Genomic DNA, 18311 nt, shown 5'->3' with positions numbered 1-18311 from the left:
TTTCTTTTTTCTGTTGAATGTGGGGGGTGTGGCTGCCTCCTGATGGCTTGCACTCCTCCCATGTCTCAAGGGTGCTATAAAAAGAGATCATTTGGCTCCTATCTGACCAGTTGTAGGCTTATTCAGCTCAAGAGAGGCCATTGCTAGTGTGAAAATGCTAGAGTAGGGACCATGTCTCGAGGACGCCTTAACGTGGCGACATGGTACACTCTGTTTGATCAAATAGTTTGCTAAGATCCTCACTTTTTAATATCTACAGAGCAGGTGTTTACCATGTGTATGCTGGGAGGAGTATATACACCTGTCGGTTGCTGTTGCACCTTCTGTTTTTGTTTTTGTTTTTTGTCTGTACCTAATCCCCTCTAAATAATTTCAACAAGTATCAATAATACATGTATATGTCACAGTGGACTTAGCTGAATGGGTTTATAAGTCTCCAGGTATGCATCTCCTTCTGTAATAATTTTTTTTACTGGCTGATACTTAGGATGTTTTGAGGTTATAGAATAGCAAACACTCAAAAGTATCACAGTATTAGAGATGAGCAAACTTTTGAAAAGGTTGGTTTCTTACGGTTCGCCAAAGTTTACTGCAAAGCTCAGGTTTGATTCGAACCGAACCTAAATTAACCGCATTATAATAGGAAAAGGATTGCAGCTATATTAGAGGTAGTATTACAGAGTATAGGTTCAAGAGGCAGCAGGAGCTATTGCAGTGACAAAAAGTGAAAATTTGAAAGTGCCAAAAATATCAATCATCAGGCAGGACATTTAAATTTCACCTTTGGTGTCACAGTCGCGACCATCTCTCCAGCCCTGTAGAGCGACTCACAGATCCACACTCCTGCTCCTCTCCACCGCTGTCGGTGCTTGCACGCTGACTCTCTTAGATTTAAAAGGCCAGTGTGCCCTTGATTGGTTGAAGCCTTCAGCCTTTCATTATTTAAACCCTGGCTTCACCTGGCTCTTCTGTTTGAGCCTCTGCTATTGCAACCTTGCATATTGGTCCCAGCTTTCCTGTCTGTGACTCCTGTCCTCTGTGACTGTTGCCCAGGTTCCAGCCCTGAGTTCTGCTGCAATCCAGCTTGCCTGCTTATGTGCCTTCTGCTGCACCTTGCCCACCGCTGCTAGCAAGCCAAGCCTGGGGGTCACCATAGTAAGTCCAACCCACCTTGCACTGGGTGCTGGTTAAAAGCAGCAGCCCTTTAGACTCTGCTCCCTGCTAGCAGTGGTATAGCAGATCCATGACTCTGTTACTGCTGTGACAATATCTGACACATGTTGCAGCATTGAAGCTAACAGTAGCAGATGGTATTGACTGATTCAGTGTATGAGTGTTGTGAAATCACGCAGTGGACACATCAAAGTGGCAGCATCATTGTAACGGCGATTGGGCATCCTAGCTTCCGTGTGTTCACTGACTGGCGCTAGCCGCATGGAGCAGCATGTGTCATCTCCACATGCAGGATATATCTGGCCACTAGAGAGGGTTCGCACACAACCTTCTTAGAATTAAGGCTCAGGGCCTCAATTTTTCCGCAGCTGTGGCTTGACTATTTAAGGAAGCTTCCTGCACATGTTCTCTGCTTGAGCGTCAAGGTCCTTTGGCCCTGCTAAGACGTTCCTGTGTCCCTGTGCTATCCGGTTTGACCTTCTCTGTTCCCGTGTCCTAGTGCTGCCGCTGTCTAGTCCTGCACTCCTAGTTGGCTCCTGTATTCCTGCTTGTTCCCATCCTCATTGTGAACCTGACCCAACCTGTGTTTGCATCTGCTACCTGTTGCTGTACCAAGTTACCTGCATCGCATGACCCGCACCTGTTTTCTTCCCAAAGCCTCTGTCACCTGCACCCGTTACCTGTATTAGGTGTGTCCTGTGTCCAAACATTTTCCTGTACTGTATGGCAACTCGGATGGTGGAACTTCATTTTGGTACGGACTAATTGCAGGCATATTGCATTGTAGTGCTGATCTGCACTGCAATGCAATATGCCTGTAATAGGCAAAGCAGACCAGGCTCAGCCTCAGGCCGAGCCCGATCAGATTCCTTAGCTGTGACACAGGAGTCCTTGTGGAAGACTCCTGACAACACAGTCAGTAGTTTGGTCAGCCATTTTTTTTTTTATAACCAGAACCAGGAATGGATTGAAAACACAGATTCTGTGCAAATCTTTCTCTTATAATTTTGCCCTGTCAGCTCCCCTCCTGCTTTTGGTTGAAAAAAGACTGACGGAAATACTATGTGTGAACATAGCCTATGTATCACTACATAAAATCAGATTTAGGCCATGTTCACACATTGTCTTTTTTAGCAAAATAACGGCTGTTATTTGGTTCCATAAAATAACGTCTGCTATTTTTCAGTCTTCAATTGTTTCCATTGAGGTTTAGGGAAACAATGGCCGGTAGTTCACACAATGTATAGAATAGCGGCTGTTGTTCTCAGCAGCTGTCAAATTAATGTTTAGGACATTTATTAGCAGCTTTTCTGATGGTTTACAAGAGATAGGTTAGGTATACAGTCCAGGTCTTGATGACTGGTGGCCAGGTGGCTTACAAAACAAGTGTGTAGATGAGTTTGCTGTGCATTTCAATAACCAGTGAAACTAGCATCTCTTTCCCCTTTTACTTCCAGGGGACTTTCTAACGTGTCTATTCCGGGCCAAAAGCCTAAATATAAAGATCCTAGAAATCTCCCAGGGTCCCTCAACACTTTACCCCTTGGCTGTAATGCTGGTACAGGGGCAAAATCACCTCTGGTACCTCACAAGATATCTTCAAATCTTTAAAGGGGTTATCTAGTGCTACAAAAACATGGCCATTTTCTTTCAGAGACAACACGACTCTTGTCTCCAGTTCAGGTGCGGTTTGCAACTAAGCTCCATTCACTTCAATGGAACTGAGCAGCAAAACCCCACCCAAGCTGGAGACAAGAGTGCGGCTGTCTCTGGAAGAAAGTGGCCATATTTTTGTAGCACTGGGTAACCCCTTTAAGCTCTGCTATCCTCCTTCTCAGTCCTCCTTTCCACTCTTAGCGACAGACTCGCTGTGTGCGCATTGACTGACAGAACTACCTCACACACTGCACACTGGACTGACTCCAAATGACTACTGGTCTGAGTGACCAACAACTGACTGACCTCACCTGCAGCAGATTTGATGGTGCAGATTTGATGCTGTGTTCAGTTAATTAAATGAAATCTGCTGCAGATCTGCTGCGGATCCGCAGCAGAAAATCAGCTGCGGATCCGGTAAGTGTGAACGTACCCTTAGGGTGCTTACACACACACCGTATCGCAGTGAATTTTCTGCTGCCATATGCAGCAGATACGCAGCAGATATGCAGATTTGATGTAAACACAGCATCAAATCTGCACCATCAAATCTGCTGCGGATCTGCTGCACATCGGTCGTGTGTGTTAGCACCCTTAGACTGCCTGTTAAGTGGTATCGCATAAAATATAACATCAAAACATCCTATGAATATGCTCACACATAGTATTTCTGTTATTTTTTGAAAACACGGAAAGGCCACAACCACACGATTTTTTTTAGCTATTTGACAGACTTTTTTTTTGGACAGCTGTCATTTAAGCGCCATACATTTAATACAAATCAAGGTCATAATTTGTACTAAATGTATGTATTTTGGTGCCAAAATGATGGCCACCTAAAAAAAAGGTCTTTTAGCCAAAAAAGACATTGTGTGGTCATGGCCAACCTGTGCAAATCTCAGTTGCACTCCTGATACTGACAGAAATACTGACCAAAACATAATGTGTGATCATAGCCTATTACACTTAACTAAAACAACAACTATTAAGTGACAGGGGCCTCTTTTAGTTGGAAATTTGTCCTGCCACCTAACAAAAGTTGTCCCGTAATGGTTTGAGCATGCCTCACAAAGTGACTGCTTTGTTTTGACTGGGCAAAAAAACATTGTTCTTCACATATTTCCTAAAGTAATAAAGGATTTGTGGTGGACAAATGATGAAAGCAAAAGACTGCATGACCGATGTAGCAATATTTCTACTGCCCTCCCCACACAGTGGTCAAGCCTTATAATAGGCTCTTTACAGTGAGCATAAGCCCATATAATAAAACCCTTAGAGGGACATTTATCAAACTAATTGCGCCTGTTTTTAGTCTAATATATCTAGTTTGCGATCAAAATAAATCTTATATGAATTTATGAAGCTTTTTTAGACAAGACTATCCAAATTAGATGCGACTTTTTGAATTAGATTTTTTGTTGTTAATTAGATTGAAAGTGCGCCAGAATTCTTTTTTAGCAAAATTTATTAACTGCGCAATATTTTAAAAAGTCGCATGTATTGGCGCATCGCTACATCTGCTCCGAACCAGGTGAATTTATTAGACTAATTAAAAGACCATTATTTTTAAGACACATTTACTATGCTATTAGACAATTTACATAAATTTGACTAAACACATTAGATTGGAAATTATGCCAAAACATCTTTGACAAAATGTGCTTTTAGATTTGTTAGTAAATATCCCCCTTAGCCTTTAAATTCCCCAGGAATCTGTAAGAAACACATCTGATCCATGAGTAGTCTACTTTCTAATGCAAAGGATTTAGCAGGATTTCCTGCTAGTTTGTTTTTGCCAGATACTATAGGATACTTACCAAAAGTTTTGGGGAGCCGATGCCTCAATGGGTACAAACTGTTTTGGAAGATATTAAAGGTGTCCAGGAAAAATTCATACAAAGCCATGCTGCCGGGGCTGTGGGGGACATGTCAGTAATGTATACTTATCTGTCCCTCTTCCCCGCCACTGCCGTTTCTTAGGCCACCTGCTCTGCTCTCCTGTCAGTGTTTTGGAAACATCTGATGACGTTCCTCTTCCACCAGAAATGGCTATGCTGACTGCCCATACCCTATGGGAAGAGGAGGTCATCGGATGTTATGAAAACACTGACAATAATGCAAAGTGGGTGGCCTGGGAACTGGCAGCGGCAGGGGAGAAGGGCGGGTAAGTATACATTAATGACAAAGCCCCAGCAGCATGGCTGAAAATGATTTTTTCCAGACAACTCCCCTTCGTCTTCTTGTCTGTAAAGAAAAGCTTTACAATATATGGTTGTCAAATCAGGTGTAAATTTTTAGAATACTTTTTAGAATATTTTTGGCCTCCTTTTTATTATTCTCCTATTTAAACCTTACTCTTTACTTTACATTTTATAATATAATATTTTAGTAAAACATTGCTGCATAATTAGATACAATTTCATTACGGTATTATATCACATTTCATTTGTCTAAGTTTAAAATAGGAAGATACATTAGAAACAAGACCCCTTATATGGTTTAGAGAAGTAACACTGAAGTAGAACTTAAATCATTGCGGTTACATAGTCAATGAAGCAGGGTTGTTCACCAAGCCTGTTGAGTACATGAGAAACCACATTTACTTCACTAAGATTACTCAGATAAATGTTTTAGAAGCTGTGGTTAAAGTCAACATGACTTGATTGTGTCCATTAGCACTAAAGAAGGAATATGGGAAGTGAATTACTAAGGACTAGAATGTCAACAAATCCAAGATCCGGCTAACAATGCCTCATATGCATATAACCCAACTTTGACAATACAGTTGATACAGTTTATCTATGGTTTAACACAGGGATAAGGAACATTTGGCCCTACAGTCGTTGCAAAACTACCCAAAAAATCCCATCATGCCTTAACAGCCGCGCCTTCAGCTTAAGCTAAAGGTTCCCCATCCCTGCGTTAAATAATAGATAAACTGCTTAACCCTGGTTAAACATGTTACTGTTACATACTCCATCAAAACACTGCTACTAAGAGCAAATAAAACATTACCAAATTGCTTTTATAACAGACAGAAACCAATAACAACTCAGCTTTTATTATACCAGAGCTGACTGCTGAGCTGTGATTGGCTGCTGTGGGTAGTTACCACCAATTTTTATTTTACACACATTAATGAATTTTGACCAATATGTTTATGGATATAAAACCACACAGTGCTTTTATTTACCTCTGAAAATCGCTGTATGTCTTGAGTTAATGTTCCCACTCTTTGCCATTTGAAGTGTTTGAGGAATTTCACTATGGCTGGATTGACGGCATTATCTGATGGAACAGTCCGAAAAAAGTAGGGGTATTTTTTTTTGTCTGCTAAAACTGGAGTTGTTGCAGCAAAGGATAGCTGAAAGAAAAGAAAAGAAAATGTTAATGAAGAGTATTAAAGTTATGTAATTTTTTTTTGTTCTATTCTACTGTATTTTCTGACGTATAAGGTGACTGGGCGTATAAGATGACCCCTGACTTTTAGGGTACAAACACACTGGGCGTATCCGCAGCGGATTTCTCGCTGTGAATCTGCACATCCCACTGCGAGTTTGTCCGCAGCCTGACCCTTAACCCCCCCTTGAGCGTATACTTATCCTGCTCCCCGCTCCGGCTTGCTTCGGGTCTCCTGAAGTCTTCAAGTCCCACGCAGCCAATCAGTGCACTGCGGCGAGGCAGTGCACTGATTGGCTGAGTGGGCAACGCCGGGAACCCCGAAGCAAGCCGGAGCGTGGAAGTATACACTCCGGCAGCGGGGGGGGGGGGGGGGGGTTAACAAGGCGGGCTGCTGACAAACTCGCAGTAGGAAGTCCATCCTGCTGCGAGTTTGTCTTCCCATAGAGAAATCTGCTGCGTATACACCCAGTGTGTTTGTACCTTAAGAAGATTGTCAGGGGTTCGCATTATATGCCGGATGATATTAACCCCTGCCGGGAGAGCTTCGGGGAAATGAGAGAGGCGACTGAAGTTCCCAAAGCCTCTCTCATCCTCCCGAAGCTCTCCTGGCAGCCGAGCATCTCCGAGCCTATCCGATGAGAGGCTTGGCTGCCTGGGAGAGGTTTGGGGGGCTCTGTCTCCGGCGCAGGCAGTGTATGTCACACTGCCTGCACCGGGAACGGTACAGGAGGCGCGTCAATGGCGGGAACGGGCCCCAGGTGAGTTAAAAAAAAATTTATATAGTGGTCGCCCCATACAGTGGGGATGCGGCCATTTTTGAGCCCCCCCCCCACCGTATGGGGCGACCATACACGGCATATAAGACGGCGTAAAAGTCATTTTATACGCCGGAAAATATTGTAATCTGATTGTAATTTCATTTTTTGTACATTGTTAAGGGGCTGCCATCTTGTCTGAGTTGTTCTTTATAGCATTTATTGACATGCTTTACTTCAAGTCCCATGGACATAGAACATAGACATGGACAACAGACAGGGCCTGTCCACTAGAGATGAATGTGAAACATTACTGATCAAAATCTGTGACCTCTGAAGAAGTCCTTCTACAGGGAGCTGCTATCGTTTTACACTGATGCAACCTATCTTCTGGCGTCAGCCACTGCTGTATGCTGTACAGATCACTTTAAAGCAGCCTCCTCTTCTTACCACAGACAGAACAGGATGCCTCAGCTTAGTTTTAGGCTATGTTCCATTACATATAAACAAAACCCCTTTTTGGCACTCAAAACAGTGGGCGTTGTTTTAAATAAAAAATTGCATTGAAGTCTATGGACAAGGGACAAAAATGGCCATGGCCATAGCCAAACAACAGCCGTTGTTCAATACACTGTGTTAATCATCAGCAGTTGTTTGCATTGACTTCAATGCAAATCACTGCATTATGAAAAGAACAGCCGTCGTTTTAACCGAAAATAACTGTCTTATTATTCATAAAAAGTACAGTGTGTAAACATAGCCTCAGATCTAGTGGTGAGAATGAAAATTGGAAGATGTCAGGATTATTTTAGAATATAGATAGAAAAATTGAAAATTAAAAAAGCAAGGTTTTTTTTTAATCATAAAACATTTTTTAACATAAAAACTTTAAATATTTAAAATGTTCTGTCATTCTTTACCTATCTCCCTGGTTTAACATATATACGCTACTCACAGAAAGTTAGGGATACTTTAGCTTGGGGGTAAAATTTATGAAAAATGTAAAAAGTTCACGCTACAGTGCTATAATATCATGAAATTAGGGCGATTTAGTAGAAGCCTGCAATGGTGATTACCTCAATTCAAACTATTAATGGAAACAAATGTCACCCCCAATGGTGAGAATAGCCCAACAAAAAATGTCAATGTCTCAGCAACTTGTCATGTGCCCTTGAGCATCAATTACAGCTTGAAAATAACATCTCATGCTGTTTACGTAGGCTATGTTCACACTACGTATATTTGAGGCTGTATCTTTAAGGCTGTAAAGCAACCAAAACAAGGAGTGGATTTAAAACACAGAAAGGCTCTGTTCACATAATGTTGTAATTGAGTGGATGGCCATCATTTAATGGCAAATATGTGCTGTTATTTTAAAACAACGGCTGTTGTATTGAAATAATGGAAGTTATTTACCGTTATATGGCAGCCATCCACTCAATTTCAACATTGTGTGGACAGAGCCTTTCTGTGTTTTCAATCCACTCCTGGTTTTGGTTGCTATGAGGACCTGACATAAGGACCAAATACAGCCTCAAATATACAAAGTGTGAACCCACCCTTATAAAAGTTGACTTGTAATCTGCTGAGGCATGGCATCCTACTATTCTTAAAGGGCAGCCCTCTGGTCATTTATGCTCAGCGTGAACCAATTTTCCTCTAGCCCATGTAAGACGATGGCTTTTGTTTCAATAAATTATTTGACATGAGCAAATTACCATTATATGCATCTTTTCTAAAAGCCCTACTTTCGTGATATAATGTCAGATAATTTTAAATATAAATAATTTACAAATTTATACAACTTTCTGACACCAGTTGATTTGAAAGAAAAGATTGGAAGAAAAAAATGCACTAAAACAGTTAAATAATTGCAGGCATTTAGCCATTTTAGTGCAATTCACATGAGTCTGCTCATCAATACTGAGCAGACTGAGTGTCCTCCTTCTCTTGTCTCCAGTGTCCCCCTGAAACAGTAGTAATAGGCTGAGTGGGCTGTCACTCTTGTCTCGCTGAATGGGCTGGAGGTGGCTCCGGGGACACCGGAGACCTGGAAGAGGACAACAGGGGAGTGTGGACAGTATTTTTTGTGTGTATTAAATTGGGGAGGCACCTTCTTCATGAACTTGTTCCAAAATTTGGAACTAATCTTGGTTCATAAGATTGGTTCACTCATTTCTAATAGAGATGAATCCTAAAGGATCCCACTGAATTATGATTATAGTTATAGAAAATCCCAAACATTAGCAGCACTCCAACTGGTGCTACGTGTTTATTATTTCAAATACACACTAAAGAAATGAACTTAAGAAAGAATTAAAGGGGTTGTCCAGCATTCTGCATTTTTTACCATATGTATTATATTGCTGCTAGTGCATATAAAACAATAAACAGCCTGTGCTTACCCGTCTACACTTCCTTTGTTGTCCTACTTTGGTGTTGCTGCTTTCCCCTGCTGACTGCTGAGCCTCGAATTCCAAGACAAACTCATCTGAGGAGTGAAAGCCCGCTTAGCTAATCACTGGCCGTGGGGCTGTCCCATCTCAGTCAGTGATTGGCTGAGTAGGCTGTCACTCCTGAGACTAGTTCGTCCCGGAAATGGAAGCTCTGCAGTCAGTAGGGGACACCAGCCACACTGCAACAGGACACTAGGGGAGCGCGGACAGGTAATCATAGAATATTAATTGTTTTATATGCACCAGCAGCAATATGTTTAAGAATCCCCCAAAACATGACAACCTTTTTAAATCATGCACATCCTCTTAATCTATGTTAAAAAATGTTTATTAGACATACAGAGCTAAAAACATTACCATTTACAGTATATAAAATCTTCGGGGAGGCGGGTGGGGGATCAAATCCATCCCTCCCCCTAACTGGGTAACCAAGCTACAAAGAACAAGGTAGGTGTTGTTGCATTAGCCCAGTAATCTAGGTTCCTCTTATTATAGCACTGTACTAGGCTCTTATGACCATATATGATTGTATCCTATACGAATTCAATGACAGAAACAGTAATTGGCAATATGGGGATGATGGCAAAAGAAATCAAAGTTCCCAGTTTATAACTTGCTGTGTGGCATTGGACATCATGCTCATGGCAAAGCCATAGTACTGAGCCACATGCCCTCTGTATACTGCTGACCATCAGGTGGCAACTATATGGAGTTTTTTCAATTGTTTTTTCAATTGCAAATGGATGATTAATTAATTATCATGATTAATGGAAATGAAATAGAGAAATAAAAACAAAGTGAATAAATGAATTTAAGGCCCATTTCGCACTTGGTTTTCGCTGTCCGGTAAACATATCCATTTTATGGGGGGGGGGGGGGGGGAAATCTAATGATAAAAACAAATGCAGTTGTATATCTTCAAGGCTAGGTTCACACTGCGTTTTTAGCATCTATTTAACTGATCCGTTTTTTTGCAAAAAACGGATACATTTGTGTGCATCCGTTTTTGATCTGTTTTTTCATTGACTTCCATTATAAAAAAAAACGGATCAAAGCGGATGCGTTTTTTGACGCACAATAAAGTACTGTTGACACAACTTTTTGGACCGTTAAAAAAAGGATCCGTTAAACAGATTGCAAAAACGCAGTGTGAACCCACCCTAATTAGGTCCAGTTTTCCATTGACTTAAAGGGGTTATCCAGTGCTACAAAAACATGGCCACTTTTCCCCCTACTGTTGTCTCCAGTTCAGGTGCGGTTTGCAATTAAGCTCCATTTACTTCAAAAACCCCACCCAAACTGGAGACAGCAATAGGGGGAAAGTGGCAATGTTTTTGTAGCGCTGGATAACCCCTTTTATTATAAATAAAAAGATCTGTGTTTTTTTATCCTACACAAAACGTAGTTGAGCATGTTTTTCTGTATGTTAAAATAACTAAAAACAGATCCGATAAACAGACAGCAAAATCGAGGTGTGAACGTAGCCTGAAAGCAAAACAGCTTTACTCAATAAAGTCAATGCTGAGTTCTTGTTGTTGTTTAAGTCATTGTTATGTTTGATTAGTCAAATAGCCATAGTGATGTAGAATGAATTGCTACCTGGGTTACCTTTCCTGTTCGTTTTAGAATTGTGGCATTGTTATGAAATCAGTAAAGTTCGGAAACAACATTAGCATATTTCCCATTAAGTAATCTAAGTTTGTCTTTAGTCTCTAAATAGCTATCCCTGTTTTCTAAAACATGTTTGGATGAGAAAATCAATTGCACGCTTGCCAAGGTATACAAAATAATGGCACTGTTTGCTCACTTAAGTAAGAGTGATATTACTTCAGGTTTGTGATGCATATCACATCTCAGGGAGTTACAAAGATTAAACGTGATTTTAAAATTCAAGCACTGTTCTAATGTTATACAGAATAGTTGTATTCTGAAAAACCACTGTGGACAATACAGATGAGCGAATTTACAGTAATAACAAAGCAAAGCGCTTCGATATCTGTGCAATCAGCTCATCAGTCGGCTGCCTTTTAACTCACTGCCGCTCAGTGCCACTCGGGTGCTGGGAAAAGAGGAATCCAGTCCTGGGTAACTGGGAGAAGTTTCCCAGGACTAGATCTAGCTTGTCCCATCAGGCAGAAAGAAGTGGAGGAGCGGCACAGAGCAGCAGTGAGTTAAATGTAAGTAGGCAGATGAGCAGATTGCAGAGATAAAAAGCAGTTTGCTTCGTTATTACAGCAAATTCACTCTTCTCTAGTGGCAACTATTCATATATTTATATATTTCTGTACAATGGAATATCTCAATGTGCCTTACATGTCTTTTCAGTGTAAGCTGGGTTCACACACAGTATATTTCAGTCAGTATATGTATATTTCAGTCAGTATTGTGGTCCTCATATTGCAACCAAAACCAGGAGTGGATTAAAAACACAGAAAGGATCTGTTCACACAATGGTGAAATTGAGTGGATGGCCGCCATTTAATGGCAAATACTGCTGTTATTTTAGAACAACGGCTGTTATATTGAAATAATGGCCGTTATTTACTGTTATATGGCGGCCATCCACTCAATTTCAACATTGTGTGAACAGAGCCTTTCTGTGTTTTTAATCCACTCCTGGTTTTGGTTGCAATATGAGGGCCACAATACTGACTGAAATATACGTAGTGTGAACCCAGCCTAAGGGTGGGTTCCCACATAGCAGAATCACAGTGCATTTCATGCTGTTAGAGTTTGCAGTGAAATGCGCTGTGATTCCTGGCACTGTCAGTTTGAATAGGTTTACATACTTGCAGCACAATTTTCAATCGTTGTGATTATGTAAACCTATTCAAACTGACAGTGCCAGGAATCGCAGCGCATTTCACTGCAAACTCTAACAGCATGAAATGCACTGTGATTCTGCTATGTGGGAACCCACCCTTAGGCTAGGTTCACACTATGTAAAAATGACAGCTGTTTTTCATAACAGCCCTAATTGCACAAATAACGTCCGTTATTTTTGAAGTTATGTTATGAAAGATTGACATCATTTTTACATAGTGTGAACATAACTTAAGGCTGAATTTACACTGCGTTTTTTGCAGTCCATGATCAACCACGTTTTTGTGTATGCTAAAAAAAAGCTGATGCGTTTTGATCCATTTTTTTTATTCTTTTTTATAATGGAAGTCAATAGAAAAAACGGATCAAAACAGATGCACACAAATATATCAGATTTTTTATTCTTTGCAAAAAACGGATTGGAAAACAGACTGCAAAAAAACATAGCTTGAATCCAGCCTTAGGCCTTATTCACACATTGCGTAATCTAAGGTTCCATATTCCAGTATTCCAATTTGTGCACATTGATGTCTATTGGGCTATTCACACTGTAGATTACAAGGATGCAAATCAATTAAAAAAGGACAGTCAATAGAAAAAACGGATCAAAACAGATGCACACAAATATATCAGATTTTTTATTCTTTGCAAAAAACGGATTGGAAAACAGACTGCAAAAAAACATAGCTTGAATCCAGCCTTAGGCCTTATTCACACATTGCGTAATCTAAGGTTCCATATTCCAGTATTCCAATTTGTGCACATTGATGTCTATTGGGCTATTCACACTGTAGATTACAAGGATGCAAATCAATTAAAAAAGGACAGACCCAGATTTTTTTTTACGGATCCTCTCATAGAAATCAATGGGATCCGCTATTTTTTATGGATTGTAACCTGTTTGGTATCGTACTTCTGTTAAAAAAATGTGGATGACTCATAGGTCATAAGGTTGTGTTTCTAAGCAACCACAACAGGAAGAAGGAGCTGAGAAGCACATGCGCTGCAAACAGAAAGAGAATTAACAGAACTGTCTCACAGTAAAGCAAACCAGAAATGGCAAAGTAAAATGGCTGACAAGTGGTCATGTGACTTTTTTTTAGGGGTTGGGCATATTGGTACTAGTTTTTTTTTTTAACTCTATAAACTAGTATTGTGCAGTCAGTAAAAAAAAAAAAAAAAGGATTTACAGAAATACGGATGCAACACGGATGCCCAATCCATAATTTTTAGCGGATTGTACGGGTGGATAGTGGGAGGCCTCTACGAACTTAAAAACAACACTGAACGTGTGGATAAGGCCTTAACATATAAAAATACCTAAATTATAAGTGTGATATCATCTTTGCTTGGGTTTTAGGGTACAGTACAATAAAGACAGAATATGGAAAATTTGCATAATTTGATCCTGAACATATAAAAGAACATAGCTGATACATGTTATCAGAATTCTGAACAAACAGCAAAAACTGTCCTGACCACTTAAAGCATAATGACTTTTAGCATCTTTGGCCTGCTGCATATATTTTGTTGTACAAGAATGGTCCACCAGAATAGCTGCCAATTCTCCAGTGGCTCAAAAGGGAAAAGAGAGAATTATGCTGCATATGGTATCTATATCATAAAAATCAAAGTCTGTCTGTCTGTCCTTCTGTCTGTCTGTCTGTCCTCTATAGACTTCCAAACGCCTGAACCGTTTGACCCCAAATTTGGCACACAGATACATTGGGTGCCCGGGAAGGTTATTGCGAAGGTCCCTTCCCGCCAGATGTACAGGAGGGGAGGGGGAGGGGGAGGGGGAAGAGCGGCGCCCTATAGAGATGAATGGGAAAATCTCCTCACTGCAAACACAGGTGATATAATTAGCTGCAGCAGACACGGCAGTTGGAGCCTTAGCAACCAATAGGATTACTGCTTTCATTTTTACAGGGAGCAATGGTTGCTAGAGAAGCTGCCTCACAACATCCACAGTAATAACTGGTAGACCCCCTACTCCATCTATACAGTACATGTGTATATACAGGACCCCCTATTCCATCTATACAGTACATGTGTATATACAGGACCCCCTACTCCATCTATACAGTACATGTATATACAGGACCCCCTACTCCATCTATACAGTACATGTATATACAGGGCCCCCTACTCCATCTATACAGTACATGTATATACAGGACCCCCTACTACATCTATACAGTACATGTATATACAGGACCCCCTACTCCATCTATACAGTACATGTATATACAGGACCCCCTACTCCATCTATACAGTATATGTGTATATACAGGACCCCCTACTCCATCTATACAGTACATGTATATACAGGACCCCCTACTCCATCTATACAGTACATGTATATACAGGGCCCCCTACTCCATCTATACAGTACATGTATATACAGGACCCCCTACTACATCTATACAGTACATGTATATACAGGACCCCCTACTCCATCTATACAGTACATGTATATACAGGACCCCCTACTCCATCTATACAGTATATGTATATACAGGACCCCCTACTCCATCCATACAGTACATGTATATACAGGACCCCCTACTCCATCTATACAGTACATATATATACAGGACCCCCTACTACATCTATACAGTACATGTATATACAGGACCCCCTACTCCATCTATACAGTACATATATATACAGGACCCCCTACTACATCTATACAGTACATGTATATACAGGACCCCCTACTCCATCTATACAGTACATGTATATACAGGGCCCCCTACTCCATCTATACAGTATATGTATATACAGGACCCCCTACTCCATCTATACAGTACATGTATACAGGACCCCCTACTCCATCTATACAGGACATGTATATACAGGACCCCCTACTCCATCTATACAGTACATGTATATACAGGACCCCCTACTCCATCTATACAGTACATGTATATACAGGGCCCCCTACTCCATCTATACAGTATATGTATATACAGGACCCCCTACTCCATCTATACAGTACATGTATACAGGACCCCCTACTCCATCTATACAGGACATGTATATACAGGACCCCCTACTCCATCTATACAGTACATGTATATACAGGACCCCCTACTCCATCTATACAGTACATATATATACAGGACCCCCTACTACATCTATACAGTACATGTATATACAGGACCCCATACTCCATCTATACAGTACATGTATATACAGGACCCCCTACTCCATCTATACAGTACATGTATATACAGGACCCCCTACTCCATCTATACAGTACATGTATATACAGGACCCCCTACTCCATCTATACAGTACATGTATATACAGGACCCCCTACTCCATTGCGATGCCCTGGCCCCTGGGGGCCACTTCCGCAGTGCTGGTGTTATGAGCGGGCAATGACCGGGGCAGCTGCAGGGGTTATACTTGTCACGGTATAGGCCTGAGGGCGGCACAGCTGTAGGTCCGGTCTGTGGAATCTGCGGGTGATGATGGGCATGCGATTCTTCGCTGCACCTAGTCAGGGCACCAGTTAGTGGACACCAATGCCAGGGTTCAGTAACAGCGGTTTTATTATAGATGAGGTAACCAGTAGCAACAGTTCTGTCCGGATGCAACCGGGTATATATAAGGCTTTGACAAATAAGGCAGGAGTGGTGCTGCATAGGCTGTGAGAATACGTGCCGGATGATGGGAGTAGGAGTATGAGAGAAATAGCGTTGCTGGGTGGATTAGCTTGAGAATAATACTTGCTGTGAATCCTTGCAGCGATGAGGAGAGATAACGGAATGACACCCAGATGAGAGAGAAGAATCCGGTCACTTGAGCAGGCAGATACAGCCGAAGACTTGAATACAGCAGCAGACTCAGTCACTCTTCTGAGGGAGAGGACAGAACAACACAACCTCCTTGCTCGAAAGCAGGGGCTGAACTGACTTGTCAGCAGGAAGTGGGAGGTCACATGGTTGCTCCTGGCCAGAGCTAGTCGGCCATTGGAGGAACCATGGTTACAGGTCACGTGATCAACAGCCTTGCATACCACTGTACAATGCAATAATACACAGGAATACATGAGAATACACATGAGAATGCACATTACCAGAGAATACTAGGGGAAAACCAGCAGCAGTTGCAGTGCAAACACTTACCAGAACAGGCATTGACACAGCAAGAGAAATGGCCATAATAGGAGTAGTAGTCTGCATGTTCTGGGACACTGCACCATCTATACAGTACATGTATATACAGGACCCCCTACTCCATCTATACAGTACATGTATATACAGGACCCCCTACTCCATCTATACAGTACATGTATATACAGGACCCCCTACTCCATCTATACAGTACATATATATACAGGACCCCCTACTCCATCTATACAGTAATAATAATAATAATAATAATAATAATAATAATAATAATAATTTTTATTTATATAGCGCCAACAGATTCCGCAGCACTTTACAATTCTGGGGGTCCATACATAGACAAAAAAATAGACATTACAGAGATACATATATAATTATCCATACATGAGGAGTGAGGTCCCTGCTCGCATGCATGAGCTTACACACTATCAGGAGAGGGTGCGAGACAAAATGGCAGAGGGGCAAAATGCATCATTGTTACTATGGTCCGGCCATCTTTATGAATAAGGCAGTGCGGGTAAGGGGGGGTGAACCTGTCACCAGCCAATGCCTGCATGCACAGGTCTAAGTGCTTAAATGCTTGGTGTGTGTGTGTGTGTATGTATGTGTGTGTGTGCGTGTATGTATGTGTCTGTGTGTGCGTGCGTGGTGGAGGTGTCTGTGTGTGTGTGTGTGGAGGGGGAGTTGAGGGTTGAGTCAAAATTAGGGAACCTGGTAAGCCTGTTTGAACAGATGTGTTTTGAGGGCACGTTTGAAGCTTTGTGTATTGGTGGTGAGTCTGACAGTCTTGGGTAGTGCATTGCATAGAACTGGTGCAGCTCGGGTGAAGTCCTGGAGACGGGAGTGAGAGGTGCGGATCAAGGTGGATGTTAATCGTAAGTCATTAGAGGAGCGTAGGGCACGGGTAGGGCGGTAGACAGAGATGAGGGAGGAGATGTATGGAGGTGCAGCACTGTTAAGAGCCTTGTGGGTGAGCAGGAGGACTTTATATTGTATCCTGTGTTTAACAGGGAGCCAGTGTAGTGACTGGCACAGGGGGGAAGCATCAGTATAGTGGCTGGACATGGGGATGAGCCTGGCCGCTGTATTGAGAATGGACTGGAGAGAGGAGAGTTTAGAGGAAGGAAGGCCGATTAGTAAGGAATTGCAGTAGTCAAGACGGGAATGAATCAGAGCGACAATGAGAGTTTTAGCAGATTCGACAGGAAGGAAGGGACGGATTTTAGAGATGTTTTTTAGATGCAGATTACAGGAACGTGAAAGAGATTTAATGTGAGGAGTGAAGGACAGATCTGAGTCAAACATAACCCCAAGGCAGCGGGCTTGCTGTGTAGGGGCTATGGTCGCACCACAGACAGAGATGGAGATGTCAGGTGGAGGGTGTTTAGCAGAGGGAGGGAAGACAAGAAGCTCAGTCTTAGAAAGGTTTAGTTTTAGGAATAGGGAGGACAAAGCGTTAGAGACGGCAGACAGACAGTTACTGGTGTTCTGTAGAAGAGCAGGGGTGATATCACGTGTAAAGTGAGAAAAGGAGAGGGCCCAGGACTGATCCCTGAGGAACCCCAACTGTAAGGGGGAGAGAAGATGATGTGGAGCCAGAAAGTGATACACTAAAGGAGTGGTCGGAGAGATAGGAGGATAACCAGGAAAAAGCAGAGTCCTTGAGGCCGATAGAGCGAAGCGTGGAGAGGAGGAGCTGGTGGTCTACAGTGTCAAAAGCTGCAGATAGGTCCAGGAGGATGAGAAGTGAATGGTCACCTTTAGATTTGGTGGAGAGGAGATCGTTAGAGACTTTAGTAAGGGCAGTTTCTGTAGAGTGGTGAGGACGGAAACCGGACTGAAGGGGGTCAAGGAGAGAGTTGTCAGAGAGGTAGCAGGTTAGGCGGGAATAGACCAGACGTTCCAAC

At 41.9% G+C, this 18311-nt stretch overlaps 1 protein-coding gene across 3 annotated transcripts in view; it reads right to left on the bottom strand.

Moving 5' to 3' along the window:
* The window catches only part of GABBR2 (gamma-aminobutyric acid type B receptor subunit 2), a 505458-nt gene that overhangs the window by 283611 nt on the left and 203536 nt on the right, over positions 1-18311 (bottom strand). For all 3 annotated transcript variants that reach the window (XM_069958150.1, XM_069958151.1, XM_069958152.1), the window contains exon 3: positions 6023-6193. In XM_069958150.1, the coding sequence (XP_069814251.1) occupies positions 6023-6193 (171 nt within the window). The remainder of the gene's footprint in view (positions 1-6022; positions 6194-18311) is intronic.

Source organism: Dendropsophus ebraccatus, chromosome 2 (assembly GCF_027789765.1).
Source record: "Dendropsophus ebraccatus isolate aDenEbr1 chromosome 2, aDenEbr1.pat, whole genome shotgun sequence".
In the NCBI taxonomy this organism is placed as follows: domain Eukaryota; kingdom Metazoa; phylum Chordata; class Amphibia; order Anura; family Hylidae; genus Dendropsophus; species Dendropsophus ebraccatus.
The sequence above is the reverse complement of the archived record's forward strand: the minus strand, read 5'-3'. Positions and strand labels throughout refer to the sequence as shown.